The 27,671-nt window shown below is 44.3% G+C and overlaps 1 protein-coding gene across 1 annotated transcript in view; it reads left to right on the forward strand.

Moving 5' to 3' along the window:
* Positions 1-27,671, forward strand: part of LOC121275888 (ATP-dependent translocase ABCB1-like) — a 141,166-nt gene that overhangs the window by 5,184 nt on the left and 108,311 nt on the right. The window contains exons 5-9 of the mRNA XM_041183682.1: positions 8,758-8,882; positions 8,968-9,142; positions 10,233-10,346; positions 18,750-18,857; positions 22,633-22,758. Of these exons, the coding sequence (XP_041039616.1) occupies positions 8,758-8,882; positions 8,968-9,142; positions 10,233-10,346; positions 18,750-18,857; positions 22,633-22,758 (648 nt within the window). The remainder of the gene's footprint in view (positions 1-8,757; positions 8,883-8,967; positions 9,143-10,232; positions 10,347-18,749; positions 18,858-22,632; positions 22,759-27,671) is intronic.

A 27,671-nucleotide genomic window follows, 5' to 3' on the forward strand; every position in this document is an offset into this window, starting at 1 on the left:
GGGGAGCTCAGCTGCATTGTTAGCCAAGTGTTAGACATGGTTTTAATCTGTCTAACATTTCCTGGGTAACTGCCCAGGTAAATGAGCTGGAACCCTCCGAAACCTCTGACTCTAACTCAGAGTTGGAGATTTTATCAGAGGGTCCCGAAGAGCAGGGGAGTTATCTTTTAGAAGTTGAAACTTCCTGGGCAATTTGCATCGGGCCTTTGGAACAGTCCCATAGCACATCTTCTGGGGTATGTCTGGTCTACAACTAACTGAAGATTGGAAGCTCCGAGCCAATTTTGCAAGTTGCTCCGCTATCACTAATGCTGTCTACGATAATAGTGCAGTTCAACATGCCAGCTACTCGGTTCCATGAACCTGCAAGGTGTACAACCTCAAATTTATACTGTTGAAGATGTTCTGACCAGTGTATATGCATCTGATTCTGATGTGGCTTAGAATAGCATCATTCGGTGATCGGCACAAGAGAGTGAACTTTCTGCCATAGAGATACATGTTCACAATCATAGATGCAGGCTGTGCTTCCCACTCTCCAGTAGAGTATTTGTGTTCAGTTTCTGACAAAGAGCCTGATGCAGTAGCAATTGGCCACTTGCTTCCTTCAATGTACTGTGAGAGTACAGCTCCAATCGCATATCCTGATGCATCTGTTGCGATATATGTTTCCGCATGTGGGCTGAAATTTATGAGGACTGGCAAAGATGTTACCTCACCTCTAATGTGCTAGGTGCATTCAGCGGTACTGAAACAGACCTTCATGAGTAACAAAAGCTGTAAGATATTGACTTTGCTCTTCTAGAGGTAACGACATCCTTGCCGCATACCAAGCTTTATGAATTGTTGACCGGAGGTCACCGGTAACGGTTGTTGGCTTAGTACAAGGAGAAGAGTCAATTCTCTCTTAACTCTAAATTCGCTTTATTCACGTTGTTAGATCATATACATATAGCTTATACATCTGGTTAGATATAGACATGCAGTTTGCACCAGGTTATACAGTCTTATACCCAAACTAGGATCTAAACACACACCCACCAGGTTTCTCTGACACTCCCTGAGTGGTCACAGAATATAAAAGCTAATACCCGAAAAGGAGAGCTGACGCTGGCCAGACGTTCCGTTCTCTCTCTCGACGTTGTCTCTACATTGCTGATGTAGGTTCTTCCACTTCCGCGATAGTTGTTCTCTGGAGTGTTTGCTGCTCCACACCCAAAATTCTCCACTCTTATTCTGAATCTTATCTCTTCAAGCTGTGCTGTTTCTATCCCGTTGGTTTAGGCTTGCTTGCCCAGTCTGTGGCATCTTCTCATTGGCTCTGTACCAAGGACTAAGGTAGCATTACCTCATTATTCCTTTTCTAAATAAGGACTTGTGTCTTATCACATTCCCTTTATTTTTCAAGAAACTCAACTACTTCCAGCTGGTTCCAGCCAGCTCAGGCCAGTGACTGGACTCAGGTTACTTCAGGTCAAAAGTTGCTTTTGCCTGTGTCAGCAGTTCAGCTGCAGCCCCTGGCCAACAGAATGATGGAAGTGGACACTGGTGCTTCAACCACTGTGGTGGGAGAGCACACCTTCAAATATTTAAACAAGGGTTGTCAACAATTTAATTTGTTGAAGCTATCCAAGTGAAGGGTATTACCACTGTACCTGTTTATTATAAGCACCACACAGCACAACTCCCAGATTGGTAATAGAAGGTGAAGGACCAAGCCTTCTAGGTCTTGACTGGTTGAAAGAAATTAAACCAAATTGGTCTGAAATTTTCCAGCTACAAGTAGAAGGACTGCCAGAGCTGCTAAAGAAATATGACAAGGCTTTTCGAGAATCAAAGGCCTACAGGTTAAGATATCCGTTGACTGAGAAGCAACTCTTCATTTCTTTAAAGCAAGGCTGGTGCCACATGCTCTGAGGGAGAAGGATGACGTCGAATTGAACTGTTTAGTGAGTCTGGGGATCATACAGCTGGTTCAATTCTTAGAGTGGGCAGGACCTATAGTCATTGTATTAAAACAGGTCTCAGACCACCTGCATCTTTGGAGACTATAAGCTAACAATAAACAAAGCTGCCAAGTTGGACAAGTACCCTATTCCCAAGATTGAGGCTCTCTACACTAAATTAGCAGGAGGAACAACTTATACTGAACTAGACAGAGCCACACCTATCAGCAGCTGGAATTGGATTATACGTCCGGAGAGCTTGTGACCATAAACACTCACAAAGTGATATATCAGTGCATGCTTCTGTCCTTCGGTGTTTCTTTGGCCTGCGTGATTTTCCAGAGGATGATGGAGAGTTTGCTACAAGGACTACCTCAAGTCGTGGTCTGCCCAGACAATATCCTAATAACGGGGTTCCTGGAAACTGAGCACTTGGCTAATTTGGAGGAAGTCTTGAAACAATTTTTGGAAGCAGGGGTGCGCTTAAAAAATGAAAAATGTACCTTTCAAGCAAGCAAAGTTGTTTGTTTGGGCCACTGGGTGGATGCCCAAGGGTTACATCTGGTGGAAGAAAAAGTTAAAGCTATTAAGGAGGCACCTTCACCTAAAAATATCTCTGACAAGTCATTCTTAAGTATGGCTAATTTTTACGGTTGATTCCTACCCACTTATCAACGGTCCCCCAACACTCACTATTTAAAGAAAAGCCAGCATTGGGTTTGGAAGTCACGTCAGGAAGAAGCCTTCGCGAAAGTTAAACAACTCTTGCACTCTTCAAACATGTTAGCACACTATGACCCAACAAAGGAACTGGTACTAACCTGCTATGCGCCCCCCTGTGGCATGAGAGCGGTACAATTGCACAAGGTGGGCGACAGTTCAGAAAGGCTGATAGGCTACCTGTCCAGGACCTTTTCCAAAGCTGAAAAAGGGTCTTCTCAAATTGAGAAAGAAGGATTATTGATTATTTTTGGAGTTAAAAAATTCCATCAATACTTTACAATAGTGTCTGACCACAAACCGCTCTTGGGCCTGTTCAGTGGAGAAAAAGCTATCCCTCCCATAGCTTCTGCATGAATTCAAAGATGGGCTGTAATTTTATGTGTATATGAATACACTTTTGTGCATAGACCAGGGATGCATATAGCCAATGCTGATGCCCTAAGCTGCCTTCCTTTGCAGGAGAGCAATGAACATGCCCCAATTCCCCAAAAGATCGTATTAACGATGAATTTCCTGGATTCCTCACCAGTTTGTGCAAGACAGATAAGAAACTGGGCAAATCATAATCCAGTCCTGTCTAGAGTGAGAGACCAAGTGTTGAAAGGATGGTCCCAGGAACCAGCTCCTGACGGGTTGAAGCCACTCTTCCCTCGAAGGAATGAATTGAGCAGTCAAGATGGCATCCTGTTATGGGGTGCGCGAGTAGTTGTTCCTTCACAAGGAAGGGAACCTCTCTTAGCAGAGTTGCACAGCACACATCCAGGAATCTCAATAATGAAGATGATCATACAAAGTTACATTTGACGGTCGGGCATGGGCCGTGATGTCGAGAAGGTGGTAAAACACTGTATACAATGCCAACAACTACATAAGATCCCTGTTGCGGCCCATCTACACCTGTGGGAATGGCCTGATAGGCCCTGGGTGAGACTGCACATAGATTATGTCAGTCCTTTTCTAGGCACCATGCCCCTATTAATAATTGACACACATTCCAAAAGGCTAGACATGTACGAGGTTAAGTCGCCAACAAAAACAAAAATAGCTGGAAAAACTCAGCAGCATCTGCGGAGAGGAACACAGTTGACGTTTCGAGTACGTATGACTCTTCATCAGAACTAAGAAAATAGAGAAATGAGGTGAAATACAAGCTGGTAGAGGAAGTAGGTGGGACAGGTAGAGCTGGATAGAGGGCCAGTGATAGGTGGAGACAAAGAAGAGATTGCCAAAATTGTCATAGACAAAAGGACAAAGGGGTGTTGACGGTGGTGATATTATCTAAGGAATGTGCTAATGGGGACATTAAGGGTAGCAAGCAGGACAAGCAAGAGGCAGATGGCCCTTGTGGGGGGAAGGGATCGAAATGGGCTAAAAGGTGGAGATAAAATAATAGATCAAAATAAATTTAAAAATAGGTGGGAAAATAACATTTTTTTTAAATTATATATTATTGGAAAAATGGGGATTGGAAAGGGGGTGGAGATGGAGGAGAGAGTTCGTGATCTGAAATTGTTGAACTCACTATTAAGTCCAGAAGGCTGTAAAATGCCTAGTCGGAAGATGAGGTGCTTTTCCTCCAGTTTGTGTTGAGCTTCACTGGAAAATTGCAGCAGGCCAAGGACGGACATGTGGGCATGAGAGCAGGGTGGCGTGTTGAAATGGCAAGCGATAGGGATGTCTGGGTCATTATTGTGGACAGACCGAAGGTGTTCCGCAAAGCAGTCACCCAGTCTGTGTTTGGTGTCTCAAATGTAGAGGAGACCACATTGGGAGCAGCGAATGCAGTAGTCTAAATTGAGGGAAGTGCAAGTGAATTACTGCTTCACTTGAAAGGAGTGTTTGGGTCCTTGGACGGTGAGGAGGGGGGAAGTAAATGGGCAAGTGTTGCACCTTCTGCGGTTGCATGGGAAGGTGCCATGGGAGGGGGTTGAGGTGTAGGGGGTGATGGAGGAGTGGACCAGGGTGTCCCAGAGGGAACGATCCCTGCAGAAGGCAGCTGGGGGCATGAAGGGAAGATGTGTCTGGTGGTGGCATCATGCTGGAGTTGGCAGAAATGGCGGAGGATGATCCTTTGAATACGGCAGCTGGTGGGGTGAAAAGTGAGAACAAGGGGGACCCTATCATGGTTCTGGGAGGGAGAGGAAGGCCTGAGGGCAGATGCACAGGAGATGGGCTGGACACGATTGAGGGCCCTGTCAACCACCGTGGGTGGAAAACCTCGGTTAAAGAAGAAAGAAGACATGTCAGAGGTACTGTTGTGGAAAGTGGCATTATCAGAACAGATGCGACGGAGGTGAAGGAATGGAGAGAATGGGACGTCAACGTCAGGTGTGACTGTAGAAAAATTATGCTAAAGCTTTCCTATACATGGATTGCCAGAAGTAATCGTCTCAGACAATAGTACTGTGTTTACTAGCGCTGAATTTCAAAGATTTGTGAACCTAAATAGTATTAAACACATAAAGATGGCGCCATATCATCTGTCATCTAATGGATTAGCTGAGAGAGCAGTGCAGACTTTTAAAGCTGGGATGAAAAAATTATCAGGAGGATCATTGGAGACTAAACTTTCATATTTCCTGTTTCACTATAGAACAACTCCCCCACCCCCACTCCTGACACACTACTACAGGTTTGACACCTTCAGAGCGACTTGTGAAGCAATGCCTTTGAATGAGGTTAAGCCTGATACTTCCCAATTTGGAGGGGGAGGTGGAGAAAAGTCAAGGGAATCAAAAAGCGACTCATGATTTGCAGTCGTGAGTGAGAATTTACTGTTGGTGAAGCAGTATACAAATGATGCTTTGGTGGTGGATCAAATTGGTTACCTGGTGTAATAGTTTTTGTGACCAGAGAGACTGAACCATGTTTATATTTGTAATGTCATGAAGTTCGTGTAAATACAAACTGTACAAAAAATATAAAGGAGGAGGAATGTAGTAATTGTAGCTTTAAGGAATGTAGTGACTGTTGCTTTAATCTTATTGTGCTGTATAGTATCACATGACAGTGTGAACAGATCAGCTCTATGCACAGGGAACCTTAGAGTGGGACTTCTTCATCTAGTTGTGGAGCTTGATGGAAACAGGTAACTGCTGCTGCAGCCTGTAAATAAAATTCGATTTTTCTAATGAGAAATCTGTCTGAAAAATCAAGTCCATAACATTCAGTTTGTGACAAGAGCCTTGTCCACACAAGACTCACCACTACAGAGTGAGAGACGCACAAGGTTGAATATTCAAGCACCAGGACAATAATGTGGCTGAGAGTGGCCGAGCTTCATCACCATGAGGTGGCAAAGTGCACCACTTATTGCTGAGCTAGCAGACATACACTCTGAAAGTCGAAAATGCAGTTGGCTGACAGTAATGCACATGAACTCAGAGTTCAGGCTCATAGCATGAAAACCCTGCTGAGAGACAGAGAGCACATGCGTTGTATAACATATGACTCTTCTCCATGTGCGAATGCATCTTTCCTTGTACACTACACCTTCACCTTTCAAGAATGCAGACAAGATAGGAAAACAACTCTGTCTCAATCTTACATAGCCAAGAATAATCATGAGTTGACCCTGCAAAGCGTGTGAACAAGGTTTGTTCCACAAACACCTTTAACATTAATGCCAAGACATCACTGATGTCAAGAATGATGTGCAAAAGGGTGACACATTGTGGTGATATAGAAGCACACAACTTTGATGAGAGGCCCATGATAGTGACATCGTGCGACAAGTGAGGGGAGGGACAATGGTAGCGCACTTGACTGACAGCAACACAGCTCATCATGAAAAGGAGGCATACACAAGAGGCATACACAATGTGAAATGGGTGTGATTTTATTTACATTTGTGTACACTATATAAATATGTTAAACACCTGTGCCTTTGTTGTGCTCCTAGATCTTTGTAACTTTCCTAACCCACTATGTCTTGGTGCTTGATCGACATCCACAGCAGGACCGGAGGCAGCCTGCTGACTGCTACTCCCCGTTGTCTATGATGACCTTGATGGGCGTAGTCTGGAGGGCCCCGGGCCCGATAGGGTGTCCTGCTGTGGGGCAGGTGTACCCTCCTCAGTCTATGGAGCTGGAGATAATGGGGTCACAAGAAGAGGGAAGTTGAATGGGCTGGAGTGTCCCAGAGTCACCTGGGTGGATGGCCCTGGGGTGTCCAGCTGCTGGTCTTCTTCCCAACGGGTGCCCTGGGGCCCTTGACTGACACCTTGAAGATAAAGATCTGGACTCAGATCAAAGTGCCCTGCACCACCCTACACTCCTCTTGCATTGTCACTGATGCAGAAGTGCAGGACCAATGTCCAAGACCAAGGTCTCCATGGTGGCTGCCATCCTACCAATGTTGACCTCGTTGCACTGACATACCAGCGCTCTCACCTCAGACTGAACTCAGACAGACTCCTTCATCATCCTTTGCAAACTGAAGAGTGCAGCTGACATCCATTCCTGATAACCCTGTGATTGTTGCTGCAGCTCCAGTAACTGATTTAGGACCGACTCCTGAGGTTTGTCATCTGACTCAGACTCAGCAGAATCGTAGCCTCCAGTAGTACTCCAAGTAGTGGCGACCTCAGTGCCCCTGCCCCTGCCTACTGTGAAGCAGATTGTGTGCTGTGCTCATCAGATTGTGACCCAGAGGCTGCTCCAGAACTAGTTCCCACCGAGGTGTTTGCCTCTACGCTGGTGGAGGGTGTGGGTGAGCGCTGTGACGGGTCATCAAAGGGGCTGTCCTCAGTTTCCTCATCTGAGGGATCCTCGGGGCTGGAGCTAAGTGTTGGTTGAGGGTCTTAGGTGCTTGGCAGAGGTCCCAATGAAAGAAAATAGAGATAGTTAGTGCAAAGCAGCTGAATAAAAGACAGGACAGTGCACTCAGTGCATTGAGTGAGGGATGAACTGGTGCAGGATCCTCAGTTGGATGTTTGCCGCCGACCTCCCAATCGCTGCAAGCATTGTGCATGTCCTCTCCAGCCGGGTCAATAGTGCAATTTTCAAAGGAAGTGTGAACCTTGAGTTCCAGCTCTCCAGCCGCAGTGGGAGCAAGACACATGCTGGGGCTGACGATAAGGATGCCTGATGTGTGGGTGGTGAGTGGAAACATGGGCGGGGTGAGGATGCGATCTCCAGAGGAGATGAGACTAGATGGAGATGTGAAGGTGTGTGTGACAGTGAGTGGTGATGTCCCTTGAGGTGGCAGTGAGTGAGAGCCCTGTGATTGTATGATGGACTTGTGAGTTTGTGAGTTGAGAGTGATGAGATGGTTGACTTACCCTGATGATCCTTTATCCTTTTTCTGCACTGGGTGGCTGACTTTGTGGGCATTGTTAGCACTGACCACCGCTGTCACTGCCTCTCAAGCCAGAGCGTTGAGGTAAGTGGACCTCATGCGGCCATCAAGGGGGTAGAGGACATGGTGGCAGGCCTTCACAGTGTCCAGCTAGCATTCAAGGGAGGCATCACTGAACTTGGGGGCTTCTGTCTTTTTCCCTTTTGGGGCCACCTGTGGTATCTGTAGCAGTCCTGGGCTGGCGAGACTGAGAAAACTGTGCACGGGTGCTGTTTAAATATGGCGCCAAGAGTGAAGAACCAATGAGCTGATGGCAGGATGGTTGAATTAGAGGTTGCCCACCTTGTTATTCCCTGTGTGTGCATAATTAATGAGGAGATAAGTACATTATATGGCACGAAAACCCACCATTGCAACAGGCAGAAAAAAAGCAGTTTTTCATGCCTGCTCCCACACTTGGTGCAATAGGGGGAAGAATTCCGCCCTATGACTTTGACCAAGCTGTTGGTCATCTGCCCTAATATCTCCTTATGTGGTTGATGTCATGCTTTGTTTTATAATGCCTCTGTGAAGTGCATTGGGACATTTTATCATGTTAAAGGTGCTCTATAAATACAAGTTGTTGTTGTTACTACTGATTTGCTATATTACAGGTTATTAGCTTGTTATAATTTCAGAGTGAAAAATGTAACTTGATCTTCAGAAATATTTATACTTTACAGTGATCAGAGAAAATATTTTAGGGCTAAATATGATGATGACCACAGTTTCAATGTTTTCTATGTTCAGCTCACAGTCTCATTCACCAACCTAGAGATGACAGCTTATGCAAAAGCTGGAGCGGTTGCAGAAGAAGTGTTGGGGGCAATCCAAACAGTGGTGGCCTTTGGAGGGCAAAAGAAAGAAATTGAAAGGTCTGTATAGTGAACATTGACAACCATCAAGCAGTATTTATTGTTCAATTGTAAAATTTAATTTTTCTCCATATATCTTCTAAAGATACCATAGGAATTTAGGGGAAGCAAAGAAAATTGGTATAAAGAAGGCTACTACTGCCAATCTGTCTACTGGGTTTGCCTACTTTATGATACTTGGATCTTACGCAATTGGATTTTGGTATGGAACCACTTTGGTTCTTGAGAACTCAGGATACAGTATTGGAATAGTACTTACTGTAAGTATTAGTAATATATTTGCAGCTTATCTGATATCCCATTGGATAATTTGAAATTAGTTGTTTTCCTTATTATATTTTTTAAAAATTCGATGTTAAAATATCTTTTCACGTCCATGTTTCAAATAGCTGCTCATTTTAGTAGCAGGATGGTAGAATATCAGTAAGTGGTACGAGGAGAGTTCCACCACTGATTCAGTTCCCCACATTGCTGAATGCTTCCTTCCTAATGAAGGAAAATCAGAGGAAACAATGCCCACAGGTCATCCTTGTATATTTCCTGACATGGCCATGGTGTTAGCCAAGGTGCAAATTGCTCTGCCTGAATTGATTTTAACAGATGATGCGTGGACAATAGGGAATGAGAAAAATCATAGAGATCACTTGCCCTCAGATTTTAAAAATTAATGGGGCACATTTTGATTTTGTGCAATAGTTCAAAGTGGACAATAGCAAATCAGCAGCCCATTTTACATTTCTCCCAATTTTTATTTCCACCTCTTCCATTTCCTCTGCTCAAGATGCTAACTCCAATGGCTTTTAGGTTCCATGGATGCCAGATACATTTTGGAAACTTGACCTGGTCCTGGCTGTTTGTTCATACACACAAAATATCGAGCATTTTAATTCCTACCTAACCTTGACAGTGGCACTTCCATACATCTGATAAGTAGTAGGGCTAATACAATCAAATTCTATCATGTGCTTTATAAGAAATGAATGGCTGAAGCAAAGTGGCAGCCTATTGTAGTATAAATGCTTTTCTGTACTGCTTTTTAAAAACTTAAAACATCTATGGGAGAATTTTCAACTTTGACATGGATGGAAAGTTGCCAGTAGAGGATCTCCCATCTATTATACGCCTTTCTGTTGAAGTCATTGGAATGGAGAATCAGGTGGGGTCTGCCATGGGCAGTTGATTCAATACTATTAATTTGTCACCTCCTCCAAAGTTACAAAATACCCGCTGTAATTTTATTTTTCACCAATTATAATAATGCTACCTTGAACAACACTTGTCAAGAACATGGATCTTTTAAAACCATATTTGAGATGTTTTATAAGTCACATCTTTCATCTGTATTTTTAGATATTTTTCTGTGTCACCTTTGGAACATTTTCTATTGGCCAAACAACACCTTACATTGAAGCATTTTCTAATGCCAGAGGAGCTGCATTTGAAATCTATAAAATACTAAATGAGGTAAAGAAGGAAATGTGAAATTGTACTTCTGTTATGCTATATGTTAAGATGGCAGCATTTGGCTGAAAATATACTAGATGTAAAGATTTTATAGAAATGTTATTCAAAAATAAAAGCAAATCTTTATGTATTTTGGGGCAACACAGTTCTATAATGCAAACTGCAGCGTTTGCACAGTTCCATTATTCACTGAGATAAAAACAAAAAACAAAAAACTGCGGATGCTGGAAATACAAAACAAAAACAGAATTACCTGGAAAAACTCAGCAGGTCTGGCAGCATCGGCGGAGAAGAAAAGAGTTGACGTTTCGAGTCCTCATGACCCTTCAACAGGACTTGAGTTCTGTCGAAGGGTCATGAGGACTCGAAACATCAACTCTTTTCTTCTCCGCCGATGCTGCCAGACCTGCTGAGTTTTTCCAAGTAATTCTGTTTTTGTTTTCCATTATTTACTATCCTGTTCAATCTTCCTTCAGAAAGAATTAAACACTTTGAATCTCATTTATTGTTATGGGGATGAGTGATAGAAACTTTGCTGATGTTATCAAGCTATGTTGCCAGAGATTGACCCAAAGTGGAACTGAGTAAATTAAGAAAAGAGCTAAGAGATAGCAGATGGTTTTAAATAAGCCGATGCAAGCAAACACATAAAAATGTAGTTTGAACCCAATGACTGGATGTACATTACTAGAGCTGCAAAAGGAAGTAGTACGATTATTGACTTTTCATTGAAACTTTCTAATCATTGTAAAGATGTTATCTACAAATATAAGATTATGAAGAGCATGGACAGGGTGGATAGGGAGCAGCTGTTCCCCTTAGTTGAAGGGTCATTCACAAGGAAATAAGTTCAAGGTGAGAGGCAGGACGTTTAGGGGGGATGTGAGGAAAATTTTTTTACCCAGAGGCTGGTGACGGTCTGGAATGCGCTGCCTGGGAGGGTGGTGGAGGCAGGTTGCCTCACATCCTTTAAAAAATACCTGGATGAGCACTTGGCATGTCGTAACATTCAAGGTTATGGGCCAAGTGCTGGTAAATGGGATTAGGTAGGTAGATCAGGTGTTTCTCACGTGTCAGTGAAGACTCGATGGGCCAAAGGGCCTCTTCTGTACTGTGATTCTGTGAAATACCAGGATGAGTCTTAAAACTTTTAGTTGTAAGTTAAAGCTGACCTTTCTAATCTTCCTAAAGCCATTAGAATACTGTGCTCAGTTTTAGCCACCCTCCCTGAATTAGACATTGATGATTCGAATAGAAAAATTAAACACAATTGGAGCAATTTTCCCAGGGAAGGGGAGTCAGGTTGGTGTGTGTTAACAACCCCCTGAAATTGACAATGAGTCAGGATCCCGACATCATCCCACTGCCTTCTAGGTTTCTGTGGGGCAGGATTGAAAGCCAGCGGAGAACTCCTTTTTTCTCTCAGGTAAGCAATTAATATAGTTAAGCCTGTGAAGAATTGTTTTAAACCTCAATTCTGGATTCCCCAGCCAGGGGGATCTGTTTCCTGACCTGTCAGCAACTTGCCAGAGGTGTATGCACAGCAGGGGGAGCTTCTTTTGTGAAACAGACAATGTAGGAAAGCTTTGGTTTGTTACACTGAAGAGCTCCAGTCATGGCCAGGTGAGAGGCTGTTCAAAGCACTTTTTCATTCAGAGTGCTTTCATTGTTTGACAGGCGATTGCCAAGTTCTTGGAAGGCAATTTATCTGTATTAGCACATCACTCACCCTCAGCTATGCTTCCCTGCTGCCAGCCTTCATGACAGCATGGGAGCAGCTTATGCAGCTCCAGCTTGCATCTTTGGTGAGGAACAAGAGCAGAAGCAACTCTACCGTCAACAGCACCAGCACTACACCAGCTGCTTTCTCCCCAGCCATATTCAGATCTAGAAGGCAAAGGGGATGAACACTGAGATCCAGCTGGAACGAGGCAGGATTTCCAACTCCCCACCCCCCCCCAACATGGGTCTATGGGCAGAGGATCAGCTCTCGACATTTGTGAGCAGCAGGAGGCTCAGGCTCTCATGGAAGGTCACTGCTGATATGTGCAACCTCCTGGAACAAGACCTCCTTCCAGGGAATGCATTGCCTATGGTTGATAAGGTACCTATCACAGGAGGGCTGCCATGCTTCCCCCCTTCCCCTCCCCCCACACCCCAGGTCTCTGCTTCTTGACAAGTTGTGCGCTCTCTTTGCCTGCAAGGAAAAAAAACAGAGGTGTGAACGTTTGTAATTGCTTGTGTGGAGAGGAAGGAAGAAAAACATTTGTAGAGGGTGACTGTGAGGCTTAGTGTGAAAACAGGACAGTTAGCTCAGGGTAAGTATAAGTGCCCAACCAGTCAGATGGTGATGTGAGGAGACTGCAGAGTTCAGAATGAGTGGAGCTATAAAGTGTCTTGTTCAGAAACGTGCTGTGTAGGAAAATGCTGGGAAAGTCACAGTGTGGGGTTTGGCGCTTCAAATTGTAATGTCCTGCACTTGTGATGTCCTCCTGAGGTTCAGGATCCTCTTGGTGCTCTGTCTCCAAATTGGAGGGATCACACTCCTCTTGCTGACTTCCTTGGTCACTCCTACACACACCTGTTTGGGTGGACAGGTTGTCATCTTCCTCCCCTCCTCAGCAGAGCTCACCTCACTGCAGCCTCTCAGCTCCCACAGCAGGTCCTCCAGGTAAAAGTGAGAGACCTGGGAGGTAACCTTTCCAGGTCTCATCGCCATTTCCATAGTTGCTGCAGCCTCAAAAAACCAGGTTCAGTTGACACATTCAAACTCATGCTGTGGTCTGCTTAATCAGAAATCCTTCTTTTGACAGATCCAGCATGTCATCCTGTTTGCCCTCCCTGATTGGTTGGGGAATGCAGAGGCAGAATCCGAATGCTATGACCTTGAGAAAGAGCCATAGCAAAGCTCACCCCTCACCATTCAGTTACGAGACCTGCAAATGGTTTGAAAGTTTTGGCAGGGACTGAGTGCAGACAATTCTGCCCAATGTGTGCAAGATTACTGCAAACTTTAAAGCTGGGCACACAGGCTAAAGTTTAGAAAAGGCAACTTGCACAGAGAGTTCAAATTTAACCATATGCAGAAGATTGTGAATTTGTGGACTTATTTAGTCTGGGAAGCAATGAAGTTATAGTAGATAATATGGAAACATTTAAGGGAGGATTAGATAGATATTTGAGGGAGAGGTTGATAAACCTAAAGTTGTGGGCAAAATTTTACATTCTCTCACTGGTGGGTTTGCAGGTTAGGGGGGGCCTGTAAAATTCCATGGATGGCTTTCCCGCTGCCTTTCTGCCCGCCCCCAACCTGTCAGCAGTTTTACATGGGGTAGGTGAGGCCTAGGGCAGCTCGCCTGCACTTAAGGGCCACTTCTAACCTGGCTTAAATTTTAAGACTAGCAGGAGGAGTTCAGGGGTAGGGGGGAAGCTCATCAGGTAGCTTGGGCCTCGAGCAGGAAGGTGGGGTAGGGTGGGCTACCACCCTCAGGGGCGCCCTTTCCACATCAGGCATACGCCCCCAAGATCTGTCCCCTGTGGGTGCTCCTTCTCTCCCTGCCTTCTCTATCAAGACCCCATCCTACTCTTCCCATGCCCCCACGTCTTACCTCCTCTCCTGGCTCTGAGATCCTCTTGCACTTTCCTGGTCCTGGACTCTGGGACTTAGAATCTGGGGACTGCTTGTAGTCCCAGACCTGCCACTGCTGCCACTGGCGCTGCTGAGACTATAGAGCTGCCAGCCAAAATAATTGGTCGGCTATTCTCTGAGGTGGGACTTTCTCCTGAGCGAGAAGTGGAAGTCCCATTTCCAGCCAACTAACTCCCTTCAGAGCATTAAATGGCTACGGGACTGCTGTGATTGGTGGGGATGTGTTCCTCAGCAACTATTCAGGTGTCAGGGTGGGAACTGGAATCCAAAAAATGCTGCTCCATATGTTAAAATGATTAAATTCTTTCCATGGATAATTGGTGAAAAATCCAGAATTAGTAGTGAAAAAACTACAAAGATAATTGCAAATGCTCCAGGATAGGGGAGAAATTGTTTCGCACTCAACTATGGACACAAAACCGTGCAGTACAAGTGGAACCTGTGTCCAAAGACATCAGTTAGTGGATCATCCAAAATTGGCCCTTTCAGAAGGCAGTCTCTTTACGGATTGCTGGTTTGACTGCCAAACTGCTGAGAATACTGCCCGCAACATGCATGACTGATACCTTTTCCAGTCGCGGGTCCTGATGCCTATACAGTAGCCTTTGCCATTATAGCGAGCAGAGGGCTTCTATTGTGGACTGTGTGTATGACATCTGCCATATTGAATGCTTTATGCTTGTAAAGCAGGTACTGTGCCAACTAATTTATAGTCCACATTCTCTAGCATTGGTTGTCCAGGCCTCTACATTGCTAGTCCATCAACATAACCACTACAATTCCATCAACAATACCAAGTGAGAGAATGCAGCGCGAGGACATCAAGAATTCTGTTACTGAATAAAGCTGATGTATGATTTTCATCCATGAAAAATTGATTTTTCACAGCAGGATTGATCTTATGCAAATAGGCTATTAATGGTTAACCAATACACAGGCTAAAAAAGGAAAGACTAAAGGTTACTATGTATTGAATAAAGGTTACCATAAATTGCTTGGGTGCACTTGAGTTAAAATAAAACTTGAAGAATTTTTTAAAGTTAAAATTGCATAAAGGACAGTTTGCTTTTAAAACATTTTAAAGCATTTAAACTAAAGGATCTGGTCCAAAATGGTAGCGCTAGGATATTATTCTCTATGGATAGTGCAGGAGAATTATTTAAATTACACCTGAAACAAGTGATTAAGTGGTAGACTGATGATACTGCATGTTGGTCAGTGCCAGTTTGAGGCCCAAAATAAATCTGGTGAAATTGCTCTGGTATGCCTTCTCCCCAAAAACAGAATCAATGTAACCCAATTAATTACTGCCCTATCAACTTCCTCCCAATCATTAAAAAAGTAATGGAATGAATCATTAATAATATTTGAATAACATCTACTAATAAATAATCACTGGGTTCATTTTGAGTTTCACAAGCTTGATCCACGGGTGGACTCAAAAGCAGAATGTTAGCGGAGAGGAGAGGGTAGTTGCCTTTGACATCAAGATAACATTTGACCATGTATGACACCAAGCAGACCTAGCAATATTTAGATCAATGGGGATCAAAGGGAAAACACTGCCATCAGAAATTATGGCTGTCAGGAATCAATCACCATAGCTCCAGGACTTTGCTGCAGGAGCTCCTCAAGGCATTTTCTTCAACCCAAACGAGTTCTGTTGCTTCATCAATGACTTCCCCTCTGTCATAAGATTAAGAGTGGAGCTATTTCGTGATGACTCAGCTCCCTTGCAACTCCTCTGATAATGACCCATCCCATGCTGACAATGAATAACATCCAGGCCTGAGTTGATTCTTCCATCTTCAGGTGCTCATGGCTCAATCCTGGAAGGACCTCCAAAATCCAAGGTAGCAGAATACATTGATCACTTAGCAGAACCATTGCACCTTCAGTGCATCGCACCAGATGTCCGGCAAGGAGCTTATTAAAAATTGATGTGGTTGAATTTCAGCAGGGGTTCTCCTGTTTGCCTTTGGAAGATCCATGGAATCCCCAGAAATATGTTAGAAATTCGCCCCTCTAATTTTTGAGAAGATTTTCTTTCTCTGAAGGCAAGGGTTATCAGTATTCGAAGATGGAAACTGCATTTTGTCAAGCAGTGTCAATGTCAAGGACTCCAGCTTAGTAAAAATAATGGCAAAATGTAAAATAATTAGTGGATTTTATAATTTAGCACAATGGTCATGTAAAGTCTTGCTCCCCAGGAGGACTAATTTGTAGAATCTACACCAAAAGCGCCATTTACTCTGACCCTAACGTGTAACTCAAACCCCGACATTGTGAAGACCCTTCAGACTGCACCAATGTGGACTTTTCCACTGAGCACATCAACCACACTTTTGACCTTTCTGAGTGAAATTTCCACTTAGCATCAAATTGCGCTGAAATAATGGCAGATTTTTTTATGTGAACCCATGCCAACTACATGCTAGGCTGAGGCTGGCTATGCTCATTAACCAAAGGATCCTTATGGCTAAGCGATGAGAAGGCTTCTCATTAAAGCCTGAAGGAAAAAATGGTGCAGGGCCAGTCTGCTGCCCTCACTTGCTGATGCACAGTTTTAGAAAACTGTCTTCATATGTCAAACCAGTGAGCCAGACAGCCCCTGCAGCCCCATCATAAGGAATTTTCTGAATAACATTCAGATGCAGGCTGTAATATTTGGAGGGGAAATTATTTCATTTTGAACACAATTGTTTTGCTTTCACTGTGGACACCCACTAACCCTTGCATTCTGTGCCATTGGCAAAAATAATTTGCAATTGGGAACTAGTTTTACTGACACATATTCCATCAAACTTGGTTAATATCCATTGCATGCCATAATTCTACATTGATGCTTTGGTATTATAACACAGATTTTTCCAAGTCCTTGCCTTTGGCACTGATGGCTGGAAATTACGATTTCTGATCCATACTTGTGGCAGGCAAAGTAACTCACCCTAAGCCAGGGCTGAAAAAATCTAGACCATAATGTAAAGAAAAGTAGCTTCTGATGATTTATAAAAACTGAAATGAAAGGCTGAGGCTCATCATCCAGGACATCACTAAGGTGGAAAGGGTAAAAGTTAATATGAAGTTAAGCAGTGATTAGGTGAAAATAAGCTTCAGTTTAAAAGCACAAAGGTTGTAGAGGGAAGGAAAAACTGAGTAGTAAGTGATTCCACAGTGTTGAGGTTATGGAAGAATGTTAGAATATGCTGTGGTCCTGTGAGATACGACAGGAAAGCTCAAAAATTTCTGAATGTTTAACATGTTTCCCTGGTGGTAACCCACAGTGTTATTTCAGAGCCTGTGTTTTAGTTGCAATATTGAAAAGTGTAAAGTTAATGTTACCAGCTGGTAAACGATCCTACCAATCCCAGTGGTTGCAATTTAAAAGTGTGGCAACTTGTCATTCAGTTGATTGGAGGATAACTCAAGCAGCAACAGCATTGGCCGGGATTTTCCGTGCCCACCACTGTCAGGTGTGTTCGGTGGCATGAGTGGACAATATGGCAAGATCAGTTTTATGACGACGTGAAGCCAGTTTGCGATGGTTTGCTCAGACCGCCGATGGCAGGCTGCATTTCCCACCATTGGACGTCGGGAATCTCATTGTATTATATCAGCATATCATTATAAGGCCAGCCCACCAGACTTACCCATTCACGCTTCTATCCCCAAGGCTGGATCGTCCATCCATGTCGGCAGGAAAATACACTGATGTGTTTCACAACATATAAGTGATGTGCACCCAGCGGGCTACACTTCACTTGCGACTTCAAGGTTTGCCTACCTTGCTTTGGTCAGCGTTCACAGACAGCATCACATCATTTTTAGGGGGCTTATGGGCAGGTCTCTCCTACTAAATGAGCCATATGTGGATAGCTTTTCAACAGCTGCAGGGCGAGGTCTTTCTTGGGAAGGGGGAGAAGTGGCCTCAGGCAGGGGAAGAGGCTGCAGGATAAGAACTGTACTGGGGTAGCGGGGTATCCCAGGGTGTGTGTGGGAGCACGTGTTGATCTGTGCAAGTGGCCACAGAATGGTGAGGGCTGAGGATGCATTCTCCAGAGAAGATGAGGCCAGATGGACATGTGAGGGTGTGTGTCTGAGATTGGGTGGTGATGTCCCTGGAGCCGGCAGTGAGTGAGATGCCAGTGAATGTGTGATGGGCTTGAGTGTGTGAGTTCAGAGGGATGAGATGTTGCCATACCCTGGCTGCACGGATGAGATCATTCATGCTCTGTCTGCATTGGATGGCTAACCTCTTCTGTGCAGCATTGGCACTGACCACCTCTGCCATTGTCTACCAGGCCAGAGTGGTAATGTAGCTGCCCTTCCTGCGGCTGAGCAGGGACACCACAGAGGGCCTCCACGGCATCCAAAAGGTACCTGAGGGCTCCAGTATTCTTGCCTTTCAGGGCCAGGTCTTCTTTGCTGCAGTCCTGGGCTGGAAGCACTGAGCGCAGCTGTACTTTAAATGTGGCGTCTGGTGTGATGAAGCGACGAGGTATTTTACCCGCCCACTGCTGCACTTAGTGCAAATCTGGGATGATTCTGTCCATCAAGTCTGTTGTGTTTTTCTTCTCCCTTCAGTTTTATCCACTAGTATCTTGAATTAAACAGTTTGATGTTAATTTAATAATTTGTTGAAATTCCTTTCCAATTGGAAAGGTTTAGTTTCGAACGAATAGTAAAAGCTTCTAAGATGTGTTTTCTCCTTCATGACATTATACAATAACCTTTTGTTTTGCTTTTCTTTGAAGAAATCTGCCATAGATGGTTTCTCAGAAGGATATAAGCCTGATCAAATTAAGGGAACAGTGGAATTTAAGAATGTGCATTTTAACTATCCTTCACGAGCTGATGTAAAGGTATTGGAATTTTTTTTTAACATTTACAATAAAACCAGAGAAAAAGAAAATCTGTTTAACGTTTCTGATTTTACTTGATTTCTAATAGTACTTGAAGAAGTTAATTCGCTACTTAAAATGGATTAATGTCTACATTAAGGGGCCAAATAGCTCAGTTGGCTGGAATGTGGTGTTTAACAATGCTGATAGGGTTCAATCCCTATTCTGGCTGAGGTGTTTCTAAGGCCTGCCTCACCTCCCTGCCCCATAATAATATGATGGCACTAGCCATGATTATCAAACTCTGGAAAACAAGAATGATTCATGAAGGAAGAGAGAATGTCTATATTTAACAACATAGATAAGGTTTTATGTTGAATAGTTGACTGGAATACTAAAAATATCACGCAAAGGGAATGAAACCCACAAGTTTGCAAATGATGTAACTTCATTAAAAATGCTATTTTTAAGTGAAATATTAAGCAAAAAAATTCAGTCCCTCATATCGTACCACTGTCTACAGTTTATTACAAATTGCCATGTGCCAAAAATGGTTTTCGTCATTTTAGGGCCATTGTTCTTATGTATCCTATTTTGTTTTCTTTATTTCCACAAGTTTCTTCCCTATCATGGCCACATTGACTTGCAAGGTACAATTTATTTGTATGTTGATGACTATTGAATTCTTACCCAAGTGACCATTTGCCTCAAGAGTGAGTTTCAACTAGCTGTCTAAGCTTTGGAGACATGTAATTTACACAAATGCAATTCCAGTAAAAAATTGTTGGATAGAGATGAGCACAGGGAATTGGGTTTCTTCCCAAGAGCAAATTGTGACATGACTATCATCATTCCAATAAAATCACTTAACTCTGCACAGACCAGTGATTAAAACTGGGACTTTACTCATATATGTCTCCTTTAACCGTTGCCTTAATTGGCTGGACCATCAGAATTGACTTTGCATTTTCTCACTTTCACAAAGCCCACAGTATCCATGTCCAGTCAGAGAAAACAGAAACTGAAAATGTTGAAATTGCAGAGGTAGATCAACATGTGTAAAGAGAAGTCAGGTGATCCAAAACATTAAACTGTTTTGTCTCTTTACAGGTGTTGACTTACTGCCAATGCATCTCCAGCATTTTATTATTTTGCTTATAAATTTCTGCATTTGCAGCTTTTTAAAAAATGTGCTTGATCACCAGAAAATGCATTTGCCATTAATCAAAGGAGAGCATCTGGATTTTTGCGGAGTCAGACTGACTCTGGAGACATTTAAAAATGCAGGGCAGCACCTATTTCTGGGATTCCCACAACATACCTGGTACAGGATAAGGGAGCTGGTTGTGAGCCCGCACCCTGTATTCTGCAACTGGCCAGTATACTTCCCCACACTCAGTGTAATTTTCAAACTGATGGGCCTGCTCCCTGATGACATGTGATTCATAGCCCCTCAGAGGAGTCATAAACTATAGCCTGGATTCATAAATATTTAGAAAGTAATTTTTAAAAGGTCTTACCCATGCCCCCTCAATGTACTCCATTCTCCCTCTGGCCATCTGTTTCTGTTGATACATTTCCGAGATGGCATCATTGTGAATATTTGGCTGAGCTTCAAGACTCACTAATTGATTAATTAAGTGGTCTGTTTTTACAGGCTGAACTGGAGTGTTTATGCAGATTGTTTAACATCTTTATGAGGTTATAATAAGTTTGTTTCTCTTTGAACTGTTTTTTACAATGTGTATATGCTTATTTGGACAAGATTCAGAGGTGTACAATAAGTAAAGCTTCTGTTATTGAAACTATGAGTGGCTCTGTTAGATTGACACTTTTATTGGGCTTAAGAGCAACACTTCTTTTTGAATGGGTGTTTTGAATGGGTGCTTTTTAAGTGCAATTCAAGACTTGCCATTGTTATTATATGGCTCATTAGTGCTATGGTGTATACTGGGTGAGTGGGCTTAGAGGATGCAGAGGGGACATGGGGGCATGAAGATGGCATGGGGATTGGGTGGAAGGATGTGGGGTGTGAGGAGTGAGAGCTAGAGAAACACAGAGAGTAAGGAGCAGGAGTAGGCCATTTGGAGCCTGCTCCGCCATTCATTATGATCATGGCTGATCATCCAACTCAATAGCCTGCTCCCACTTTCTCTCCATATCCTTTTGCCCCAAGAGCTATATCTAACTCCTTCTTGAAAACATACAATGTTTTGGCCTCAACTACTTTCTGTGGTAGCGAATTCCACAGGCTGACCACTCTCTGGGTGAAGACATTTCTCCTCATCTCAGTCCTAAATGGTCGACTCCATATCCTCAGACTGTGACCCCTGGTTCTGGACTCCCCCACCGTCGGGAACATCCTTCTGAACCTTTAGAGCCTAACAGCCTTTAATACAACTGGGACGAAGTCCTGATGACCCGAGACAGCCTTTCTAACCAGCCCACCTCGGCACTTGCTGACCTCAACGGTCACATCCAAAGTTCTTCCTGAGTCGGCCGCCCCAACTTGATCCTATTCCCAACTCCCTGGAATAAAAATAGTGCACGCAGGAGCTATTTATATGGAGACATGTTTGCAGAGTCAGGAAACTTCCCAAACTAAGCTTCCAGGCTCAGTGGTGAAAATCCAGCCCCATTTTTTAATATGCTGCAATATAATCTTACAAAATGGAGTCCTACTGCAAATACCCACTTTGATGTGGAGAAATTTGGTTCTGCTGCTTGGGGAATTCATTGGTAAGAACCAATGCCATAGACAGCCTGAAAATTTCATTCAACATCCATCAAGTTGACTGACTGGTGAAAATACCAACTAGACCACAGACCATTTAGAAGGCTTTTTTGGAGGTTTTTAGTTAAACTTCATGCTAAGTTTTTCATTGAATACATTATATCAATAATGTATTGATATTGTGAGGCCAAGAGCATCGCTGCATACTTTGTTCAGTTTCCAAACCTTTACCAAGAGTTTCCAGAATATCAATGGTCATGTCAAACTTTTTGGATTGCTCTGATTCACAGCTTAACAGAATCATAGGATTTTTACGGTGCAGAAGGAGGTCATTTGGCCCATTGTGTCTGCACCAGTTCTCCGAATACCTAGTGCCATTCCCCTGTCTCCTCGCTATAGCCCTGTACATTCTTCCTTTTCAGATAAGAGCCTAATTCCCTTTTGAATGCTTCAATTGAACCCGCCTCCACCACACTCTTAGGCAGTGCATTCCAGACCCCAACCAACGACTGCGTAAAAAAGTTTCTCTTCATATCACTATTGCTTCTTTTGCCAATTACTTTAAACCTGTGCCCTCTCATTTTCAATCCTTTCAAGAGTGAGAACCGTTTCTCCCTATCTACTCTGTCCAGACCCCTCATGATTTTGAATACCTCTATCAAATCTCCTCCCAACCTTCTTTTCTCTAAGGGAAACAGTCCCAACTTCTCCAAACCTTCTTCATAACTGAATTTCCTCACCCCTGGAACCATTCTCATGAATTGTTTCTGCACCCACTCCAACGCCTTCACATCTTTCCTAAAATGCAATGCCCAGAACTGGATGCAAGACTCTAGCTGAGGCCGAAATAATGACTTGTACAAATTCAACATAACCTCCTTGCTCTTGTACTTGATGCCCCTATTAATAAAGCTTAGGATACTGTATGCTTCATTAACTGCTCTCTCAACCTGTCCTGCTACTTTAAATGATTTATGCATATAAACACCCAGGTCCCTCTGCTCCTGCACCTCATTTAGAATTGTACCCTTTATTTTATATTGCCTCTCCTTCTTTCTATAGATTTTAAAAGGTCTAAATTTGAAGATTGATAGTGGGCAGACAGTAGCTCTCGTGGGAAGCAGCGGCTGTGGAAAAAGTACCACTATTCAGTTACTACAGAGATTTTATGAGCTCCAGGAAGGCATGGTGAGAAACTAGAGTCTCTGTTCACTAAGTAATTATGAATTGTGAAATGGTCATTTAAAAAATAATTTAAAGTGAATCACCAAAATAATCAACCATGCTAAAATAATTGCAATGTACTGTCATAGTTTATGCTTTGATTGCAGTTGTATAAAAGTTATAGCTATGACATTGACTGCTGGCTGGAACAGTTTTTACATCAATACCTAATGTGCATTCTGTAATTTTTCTAGGCCATTACAAAGCCTACATCATGGTGTGACTTGTACATCAATTTATGGTCGTAATGGTTGAAACAGAAACAGAGAGCAGTGTTTGTATGTTTAGAATAATTTTATATCAATGAGAATGCTTTAGATCATCTTATCAGAAAGACAGTACATTAAGAGAAATAAATTGGCCTAGAAATTAAGTTGCGAAATATTAGGTTAAAGGCTCAACACACACACTTCTGAAATTCCTGTGTTATTTTATTGGAGGTGTCAATATTAACACTTGCAGTGACACAGTGGAGAGAGGAATTTTAGATGAACACTGTAGGATGAATTGTTGTATCTATTATCCTAGTGTAATTTCAAGGCTTTTGTATTAAAAATTGAAGTGGAAGATCTGAATCCCTTGAAACCATCCTAACAATCCCAAACAAAAACAGAATTACCTGGAAAAACTCAGCAGGTCTGGCAGCATCGGCGGAGAAGAAAAGAGTTGACGTTTCGAGTCCTCATGACCCTTCGACAGAACTTGAGTTCGAGTCCAGGAAAGAGCTGAAATATAAGCTGGTTTAAGGTGTGTGTGTGGGGGGCGGAGAGATAGAGAGACAGAGAGGTGGAGGGGGTTGGTGTGGTTGTAGCGACAAACAAGCAGTGATAGAAGCAGATCATCAAAAGATGTCAACAACAATAGTACAATAGAACACATAGGTGTTAAAGATAAAGTTGGTGATATTATCTAAACGAATGTGCTAATTAAGAATGGATGGTAGGGCACTCAAGGTATAGCTCTAGTGGGTTTTTTTTTATTTATATAATGGAAATAGGTGGGAAAAGGAAAATCTTTATAATTTATTGGGAAAAAAAAAGAAGGGGGGAAACAGAAAGGGGGTGGGGATGGGGGAGGGGACTCACGACCTAAAGTTGTTGAATTCAATATTCAGTCCGGAAGGCTGTAAAGTCCCTAGTCGGAAGATGAGGTGTTGTTCCTCCAGTTTGCGTTGGGCTTCACTGGAACAATGCAGCAAGCCAAGGACAGACATGTGGACAAGAGAGCAGGGTGGAGTGTTAAAATGGCAAGCGACAGGGAGGTTTGGGTCATTCTTGCGGACAGACTGCAGGTGTTCTGCAAAGCGGTCGCCCAGTTTACGTTTGGTCTCTCCAATGTAGAGGAGACCACACTGGGAGCAACGAATGCAGTAGACTAAGTTGGGGGAAATGCAAGTGAAATGCTGCTTCACTTGAAAGGAGTGTTTGGGTCCTTGGACGGTGAGGAGAGAGGAAGTGAAGGGGCAGGTGTTGCATCTTTTGCGTGGGCAAGGGGTTGTGCCATAGGAGGGGGTTGAGGAGTAGGGGGTGATGGAGGAGTGGACCAGGGTGTCCCGGAGGGAGCGATCCCTACTGAATGCCGATAAGGGGGGTGAAGGGAAGATGTGTTTGGTAGTGGCATCATGCTGGAGTTGGCGGAAATGGCGGAGGATGATCCTTTGAATGCGGAGGCTGGTGGGGTGATAAGTGAGGACAAGGGGGACCCTATCATGTTTCTGGGAGGGAGGAGAAGGAGTGAGGGCGGATGCGCGGGAGATGGGCCGGACACGGTTGAGGGCCCTGTCAACGACCGTGGGTGGAAAACCTCGGTTAAGGAAGAAGGAGGACATGTCAGAGGAACTGTTTTTGAATGTAGCATCATTGGAACAGATGCGACGGAGGCGAAGGAACTGAGAGAATGGGATGGAGTCCTTACAGGAAGTGGGGTGTGAGGAGCTGTAGTCGAAATAGCTGTGGGTGTCGGTGGGTTTGTAATGGATATTGGTGGACAGTCTATCACCAGAGATTGAGACAGAGAGGTCAAGGAAGGGAAGGGAAGTGTCAGAGATGGACCACGTGAAAATGATGGAGGGGTGGAGATTGGAAGCAAAATTAATAAATTTTTCCAAGTCCTGACGAGAGCATGAAGCAGCACCAAAGTAATCATCGATGTACCGGAGAAAGAGTTGTGGAAGGGGGCCGGAGTAGGACTGCAACAAGGAATGTTCCACATACCCCATAAAGAGACAGGCATAGCTGGGGCCCATGCGGGTACCCATAGCCACACCTTTTATTTGGAGGAAGTGAGAGGAGTTGAAGGAGAAATTGTTCAGCGTGAGAACAAGTTCAGCCAGACGGAGGAGAGTAGTGGTGGATGGGGATTGTTCGGGCCTCTGTTCGAGGAAGAAGCTAAGGGCCCTCAGACCATCCTGGTGGGGGATGGAGGTGTAGAGGGATTGGACGTCCATGGTGAAGAGGAAGCGGTAGGGGCCAGGGAACTGGAAATTGTTGATGTGACGTAAGGTGTCAGAGGAATCACGGATGTAGGTGGGAAGGGACTGGACAAGGGGAGAGAGAAGGGAGTCAAGATAACGAGAAATGAGTTCTGTGGGGCAGGAGCAAGCTGAGACGATCGGTCTACCGGGGCAGTTCTGTTTGTGGATTTTGGGTAGGAGATAGAAGCGGGCCGTCCGAGGTTGGGCAACTATCAGGTTGGAAGCTGTGGGAGGGAGATCCCCAGAGGAGATGAGGTCAGTGACAGTCCTGGAAACAGTGGCTTGATGTTCAGTGGTGGGGTCATGGTCCAGGGAGAGGTAGGAGGAAGTGTCTGCGAGTTGACGCTCAGCCTCCGCGTGGTAGAGGTCAGTGCGCCAGACAACAACAGCACCACCCTTGTCAGCGGGTTTGATGACAATGTCAGGGTTGGACCTGAGAGAATGGAGTGCAGTAAGTTCAGAGAGAGACAGGTTAGAATGGGTGAGAGGAGCAGAGAAATTGAGACGACTAATGTCGCGCCGACAGTTCTCAATGAAAAGATCGAGAGAAGGTAAGAATCCAGAGGGAGGGGTCCAGGTGGAGGGAGAATATTGAAGATGGGTAAAAGGATCCGTTGAACTGGGAGAGGACTCCTGCCCAAAGAAGTGAGCCCGGAGACGAAGACGGCGGAAGAAGAGTTCAGTATCATGCCGAGCCCGAAATTCATTGAGGTGAGGACGTAAGGGTATGAAACTAAGTCCTTTGCTGAGCACTGAACGTTCAGCATCGGAGAGGGGAAGGTCAGGGGGTATAGTGAATACACGGCTGGGGCTGGGATTGGAAGATGGGGTGGGGACGGAGGGACAGGCAGGGGTGGAGGGTCCTAGATGGGTGTTGGTGTCGATGAGTTGTTGGAGCTTGCGTTCCTTAGCACTTGAGAGAAAGAGAAAAAGTTTCTTGTTGAGGCGTCGGATGAGCCGAAGGATAAAATGAAACTGGGGGCACGCGCAGCTTTGAAAAAGGGTACGGCGGTGCTGCTGGAGGGAGAGGTCGAGTGTGTTCATATGGCGGCGCATGGCACTGAGAGTGGATTTCAGAATGTGACGGGAACAGCAGTCCGAGAAACGTTTTATGTCCCGGAGATACCTGTAATCCTGGGTGGGTTCGAAACATGAGGGGTGGAATTTCAGTTGAAATCCATGTGGGGTAAGTCGGAGACGGAGACAGTCACTGAGAAAGGAGATATGGCTGTGAAAGCGGATTTTAGTAAACACCTTGTCAAACACTAGGAGAGAAATGGAAAGCAATGAAGGTGAACAAGGCAACAGAGAAATCCGGAAATCTTGTCGCAGAGAGGAACAGAACTTCTTCAAGGAGGTAGGCATTTCTTGAAGAGCAGTGGCAGTCAATTAAACACAGAGATAAAAACAAAAAAACTGCGGATGCTGGAAATCCAAAACAAAAACAGAATTACCTGGAAAAACTCAGCAGGTCTGGCAGCATCGGCGGAGAAGAAAAGAGTTGACGTTTCGAGTCCTCATGACCCTTCGACAGAACTTGAGTTCGAGTCCAGGAAAGAGCTGAAATATAAGCTGGTTTAAGGTGTGTGTGTGGGGGGCGGAGAGATAGAGAGACAGAGAGGTGGAGGGGGTTGGTGTGGTTGTAGCGACAAACAAGCAGTGATAGAAGCAGATCATCAAAAGATGTCAACAACAATAGTATCTTGACTCCCTTCTCTCTCCCCTTGTCCAGTCCCTTCCCACCTACATCCGTGATTCCTCTGACACCTTACGTCACATCAACAATTTCCAGTTCCCTGGCCCCTACCGCTTCCTCTTCACCATGGACGTCCAATCCCTCTACACCTCCATCCCCCACCAGGATGGTCTGAGGGCCCTTAGCTTCTTCCTCGAACAGAGGCCCGAACAATCCCCATCCACCACTACTCTCCTCCGTCTGGCTGAACTTGTTCTCACGCTGAACAATTTCTCCTTCAACTCCTCTCACTTCCTCCAAATAAAAGGTGTGGCTATGGGTACCCGCATGGGCCCCAGCTATGCCTGTCTCTTTATGGGGTATGTGGAACATTCCTTGTTGCAGTCCTACTCCGGCCCCCTTCCACAACTCTTTCTCCGGTACATCGATGATTACTTTGGTGCTGCTTCATGCTCTCGTCAGGACTTGGAAAAATTTATTAATTTTGCTTCCAATCTCCACCCCTCCATCATTTTCACGTGGTCCATCTCTGACACTTCCCTTCCCTTCCTTGACCTCTCTGTCTCAATCTCTGGTGATAGACTGTCCACCAATATCCATTACAAACCCACCGACACCCACAGCTATCTCGACTACAGCTCCTCACACCCCACTTCCTGTAAGGACTCCATCCCATTCTCTCAGTTCCTTCGCCTCCGTCGCATCTGT

This window comes from Carcharodon carcharias, chromosome 3, assembly GCF_017639515.1.
Source record: "Carcharodon carcharias isolate sCarCar2 chromosome 3, sCarCar2.pri, whole genome shotgun sequence".
Taxonomy (NCBI): domain Eukaryota; kingdom Metazoa; phylum Chordata; class Chondrichthyes; order Lamniformes; family Lamnidae; genus Carcharodon; species Carcharodon carcharias.